Here is a 3,384-nt window from a genome sequence, read left to right on the forward strand (position 1 = left end):
GAGTACTGCCCCGGTGCTCGTTCTTGCCCTCTACTCTATAGTAGGGCAGCCCATGACCACATTGCTCTGAGAGAACATAAGTGCAGGTGCCCTGGAAGTGAAACACTCTGTCATCAAAGGTAAAGTAATGTGGATCACCACTTATGGTGCAGGTGCCCCTCTGCACCGTCTTGCAGGAGAACTGAAAGTCAGCAGGCCTGCAGATCTGGGAAAAGGCACAGGGTTGGCTTTGACACTGCAGGCCTGTTGAAGTGCAGAAGCACCTCTGCACACAGGTATTGTCACTCCAGAATGAGTAACCCAGCATCACAGGTTTACCTTGAAAAGAATGAAAGGGACATTTTATGCAAAAATTAAATATAAACATTCTCACAAACAATACCATTTGAATTATTTGGAGAAGAACACTTATTTACCTCTATACATCTAATATAATCCTGCACTAAATGTAATCTTACAATGTGCAATACTCAATACTCAACTGCAGACAGCATGTTAACAATGCATGAACTCTTTCTTCTTATTATTATTTTAAGGTCTTGTGCATATGTATTCCAGTCGTTATCACCATTATTGCAAACCACTTTCATGTGCGTTAAAAACAAAGAGTCACACGTGGTCACCCTATGTATCTGATCCTACCATTGAAAATGCAGCCTGTTGTTCCATGGTCAACCCGGAAAGCCCATCGACCGGGTACATTGACATTGCTGCTTAGGTGGAAATTTGACTTAACGCCTGTTGCACTGTCAGAGAATGATCCAGGGATGGAGAAATGATGAATGGAGTCAACTGTGTCATAGCCAGCCTTGGAAAAAAAATCATGCTTAATTAGTTTATTTTTGATATTTGTGTAAATTTTAAAATATATTTCTAGTATGCTGCAATCCTTCTATTTAATTTCAACAAATGACTTAAATACTGTTTTTCCGAATTGATGTGTCATAATTTTGGTGGTTCTGACCTGAACACTGCGATTTGTTGCAGCTATCCACCCATAATTCATCAGGACAAATGAGTAGCTTCCACCAGAGATCAAGACAGCTTGGAACGTTGTGCACTGGGGGGAAAAATTGTTTAATGTACTTTATATTATGAGATTGGTGTATTTTTTAGCGTTTCACCATTCAGAACAATTTGCCTTACCGTTCCTGAATTTGGATAGTAGGCCAGCTCATACCATGTTGCAACAAAGACCCAGTTGGCATTAAATTTCAGTTTTGGAAAATACGTGTTAATGTCCTGTGTAGCTTGTTGGAGGACACTGCCGCTGGTGTATTGGTTGTAGTAGATCTGACCCAACTCTCTGTTGTCAAGATCTACCCAGAGTGGGCCGATGATGTCTCTTGGTCCATACATTGGAAACTTCTTAGCAATGTAATCACTAAGTGGTTGGTTAAATGTCAGGTGTCCATTCTGGTTCACCTAAAAAAAATATTTGAGTAAACCAGTTCTTACTATGAAGGAATCAGGAGATACTGACTATATTCTTTGATCTTGGCTGGAGTTTGTTCAAATAATATTTTCAGATGTAACTATATCTAAGTATAATCACTTTTTTTGTAAATTAAAATTCAATAATATGTCTCTGTTCTGCAGTTTCATGTTGTTTCTGAAGTTATTACATAACCATTGGTTCCTCAATGTGTAAAATCATTTGACTATGGTATTTGGACAACAAAGTTTTTACTTACATAAATTTGATTGTAGGTCTGCCCAAAATAGTCAAAAGATTGTTGCAGTGTTACTACAGGAGGACTTTCATCATCGGATATATGGCTTGTAGATCCTGACATAGGGTAGAGGGGTCCTAGAACGAAAAGAATTACAGTCCAAGTAGAAGAACATTAAAGCTTGATGATTGATAGTTTTGTATTTAATAGGGTTTTCAGGATCATTCCAAGCTCTAAATTACTCCCACATTTCTTTTTTTTTCTTTGAGAATACTCAGCAAAACAAAAGGTCAAAGGTTTCTGGGGCTGTCTACTGACCTTGCTTTTTGTTTTGTGCATGTTATTCAGCAATTTGTTTTAACTTAGTCTTTGACTTTTTAACTTTTGTAATGTGCAGAGCATGTCTTCGATTGTATTTTGTCCTAAAATATACAATATAGAACCAAGCCAGTAACACATACATTTTGAAACATACAAAAACGCTACTGACAGTTCTGATTAACTTTAAATGCTCCACTGAGAAATGCATTCTATAACATTACAATAACATTGTTGTAATAGCCGCAAAATGAATTTGACATGATGATATGGCTGGCATTTGAAGAAAGACAAATTAAGATTCAAGAGTTCAACTTACTTGGGCTATGGGGAGTCAAAACGCCTGTAAATTAGACAAAAACAAAGCAAAAGTGCACAAGTAAACAAACTGATTGAACCAGAGAACGCTAAAGATTTAACGTAAAGCTTATCATCATATGTTGTTTCACAAGATATGTCCAAGCCAAAGTCAATATGGGTAATGGTCGTTATAAACAGACACCTTGACCAGTTGTGTCCAGGAAACATGAGTGTTGCTCTCGCCTTCTCTATAGTAGGGCGACCACATTGCTCAGAGAGGATGTAAGTGCAGGTGGTGTGGTCACCCTCTGTGATCTTACCAATATAAGTGCAACCTTTTGATCCATGGTCAACCCGGAAAGCCCATCGCCCGGGTACATTGACATTGCTGCTCAGGCGGAAATTTGACTTGTTGCCTGTTGCGCTGTCAGAGAATGATCCAGGGATGGAGAAATGATGAATGGAGTCAACTGTGTCATAGCCAGCCTGAAAAAAAAAATCAAGCTTATTTTTGTGTTGTATTATGAAAAACCTGTCTGTAATATTCTGCAGTCTTTATTTATTTTTTCTTACAGAATTTGAACAAAAAAAAAGATGTATTTCCAAAATGATGCGTAGCTAGCTCTGACCTGTACGCTGTACTTTGTTGCAGCTATTATCCCATAATTCATCAGGACAAATGAGTAGTTTCCACCAGAGATCAAGACTGCTTGGGCAGTGGTTTCCTGGGGGGAGGGTTATAGTAATTCACAATATGAGATGCTTATATTTTTTAGGGTGTTACAACATTTAGCACAAGTTGACTTACCGTTCTTGAAATTGGAAAGTAGGCCACTTCATACCATGTTGCAACAAAGACCCAGTTGGCATTAAATTTCAGTCTTGGGAAATACTGGTTTATGTCCTGTGTAGCTTGTTGGAGGATACTGCCGCTGGTGAATTGGTCGTAGTAGATCTGACCTCTCTGCCTGTTATCGAGATCTGCCCAGAATGGAGCGATGATGTCTCTTGGTCCATTCATGGGAAACTTATCAGCTATGTATTTACTCCATGGATGGTCAAATGTCAGGTGTCCGTTCTGGTTGACCTTAAA

At 38.7% G+C, this 3,384-nt stretch overlaps 1 protein-coding gene across 1 annotated transcript; it reads right to left on the minus strand.

Annotated features, from left to right (window-relative positions):
* Window positions 1-642: 642 nt before the first annotated feature.
* LOC121964169 (alpha-tectorin-like) lies at window positions 643-3,312 on the minus strand (the record flags this gene model as incomplete). Its single annotated transcript, XM_042514384.1, has 8 exons — window positions 3,100-3,312; window positions 2,921-3,016; window positions 2,612-2,777; window positions 2,311-2,334; window positions 1,695-1,810; window positions 1,147-1,425; window positions 965-1,060; window positions 643-808 (listed from the first exon to the last, which is right to left on the minus strand). Coding segments are annotated over exons 1-8 (1,156 nt in total), but the record flags the coding sequence as incomplete, so codon positions are not given.
* Window positions 3,313-3,384: the final 72 nt, after the last annotated feature.

This window comes from Plectropomus leopardus, unplaced genomic scaffold (assembly GCF_008729295.1).
Source record: "Plectropomus leopardus isolate mb unplaced genomic scaffold, YSFRI_Pleo_2.0 unplaced_scaffold14295, whole genome shotgun sequence".
Classification (NCBI taxonomy): domain Eukaryota; kingdom Metazoa; phylum Chordata; class Actinopteri; order Perciformes; family Serranidae; genus Plectropomus; species Plectropomus leopardus.